The sequence below is a fragment of the Montipora foliosa genome, chromosome 11 (genome assembly GCF_036669935.1).
Source record: "Montipora foliosa isolate CH-2021 chromosome 11, ASM3666993v2, whole genome shotgun sequence".
In the NCBI taxonomy this organism is placed as follows: domain Eukaryota; kingdom Metazoa; phylum Cnidaria; class Anthozoa; order Scleractinia; family Acroporidae; genus Montipora; species Montipora foliosa.
Genome location: NC_090879.1, coordinates 27,619,508 through 27,621,372, shown reverse-complemented (window position 1 = coordinate 27,621,372; position 1,865 = coordinate 27,619,508). Strand labels below are relative to the sequence as shown.

The 1,865-nt window shown below is 39.4% G+C and overlaps 1 protein-coding gene across 1 annotated transcript in view; it reads left to right on the top strand.

Moving 5' to 3' along the window:
• The first annotated feature begins 325 nt into the window (after positions 1-325).
• LOC137974636 (uncharacterized) overlaps positions 326-1,865 on the top strand; it is a 6,693-nt gene continuing 5,153 nt past the window's right edge. Inside the window, exon 1 of the mRNA XM_068821554.1 lies at positions 326-501. Coding sequence (XP_068677655.1) covers positions 333-501 — 169 coding nt within the window. The 5' untranslated portion in view covers positions 326-332. The remainder of the gene's footprint in view (positions 502-1,865) is intronic.

The window sequence follows — 1,865 nt, the reverse complement described above, 5'->3', positions numbered from 1 at the left end:
TGGCTGTATAGGTCTTTTTCACATGTGAAAATAAAGCGTATAGATTTGTACAAATGAGCTTTATGGAATAAAATTCTCATGTTATGTGTAATAAAATATAATACGTCGAGAGCGTAATGACGCAATATTCCGAAAAAACAGATGGTTTGCCGTCCGATACAAGGAGTTATAAATGATCTCGGGGAATTACACATTTTTCCCGGCTGATCTTGCTTCTTGATTCTATTTTAATTTTTCCAAGACGTCATATTTAGAAATTTGCGAGCTTTAAAAACGTGTATAAAAGGAGGGAATATTTTGAAATTTAGCCAAATTCCGACGAAGACATTGCAATGCAACTGTACGCGTTGGTTTTCTTCCTCATAGGTTCCGCCTTAGCGGAATTAAAGGCTGAAGAGAAGAAAGAAACGGGCGACTTGTGGAGGGATTCCATGAGAAGTGACGAGCTTCTTCAGGAGGAGAAGGAACTCTATCCCGATGGTCCAGTAGATGAGGAAAACGGTTAGTGTATTTACGCCGATCGACTGTCGTCTTTTTGACGAACTACGCGTTCGATTCTAAAGTATGCCACAGCCATGATCGATTAATAACATTTCTTAATTAATTTACCGGTCTCGAGGATTCAAAATCTCTATCATTGGTAGATGGCCACCCTTCGACATTTCAGCCCGATCAGTTTGCAATTTGTTGTATGTCACCTAAAAGCTTCAATACCGAGCACATTTAGTTGGAACACTTAATGAATGGTCTAGAATCAGAGATTGCAGCTTATCCCGTTTTCCTTCCCCGCCTCTCAATTCAATTTTGTATGGGAATTTTTCGGGCAACTGCTCGTTGGTTAAAAAAATTAGGGACCTTTAGATTGCAGTACGAGGACGAGAACGAGTACGAGATTTGACTGCCTGTTTTTAGGGAAAATTTTTGTAACCGGGACGACTAATCTTACTCTTTGTTAGTAGCATAGGTTCCTCCGTCGTTCTTATTGCTGGTAACTGAGCCTTTTCCTGATAGAAAAATTTCCAAACTACTACAGTGTTGGTAAGTTGTTTTGACACGAAGACATTTTTGCAAAACCTCGTACTAAAATGACGCGAAGGTGGTTTGTACGCGCTCACTGTTGTTCTATGAAAAAATCTTGTACTCGTAGCCGCTCTCGTCCTAGAATCTAAAGCTCTCTATTGCAGAAGGGGGAAAACGGGAATTGGCCTTCCAGAAAATATCACGAGTATTGTAATTCAAGCCAGGTCTGTTATTACTGTTATTCAAGTGGTCAATAGAGCATACTAACTAGGCATCGCAAGGGTCTACGTTCGACTCCTACTCGATCAAAATAAAATTATCTTTCCGGTCGAACATCATCCCCGAGCTATCATCGTTTAACTACTCCATCGGCTTTGTGTTCAAGTCCTCAATTTTCATTAAAATTATCAAATTGGCTTTTGTTTTCATTTTCTTCGGATTTCTAAATAGCTTAGTTTGGTAATATGTCTGGGAAATCGTATAAATGCGATTTATGGGAACGAACCGTAGACAAGTGCAATTCGAGGACTTTAAATACATCTCGAGTGACTATAAAGAACGAAATGCACGTGCCACTTAATACGAATATTCTCCAGAAAATTACTCCTTCGCTGTTTCCATAGCAACTTCCGTATTGCGCTCTATAACCTATTTATGCATTGGCCATTGACCAACGGAAAAGTAATATTCTTTTGAGTAGAGAATAAGCTCGAATACTTCTCGACCCGAAAGAAAAGAATATCGGAGGCATACAAATGACTCGCGAGCGACTTTCTATATGGAGCAATCCTTGTTTACATTTTTCCCTCATCAGCACAAGAGTATTGTTTTCTAATCAGTCAACC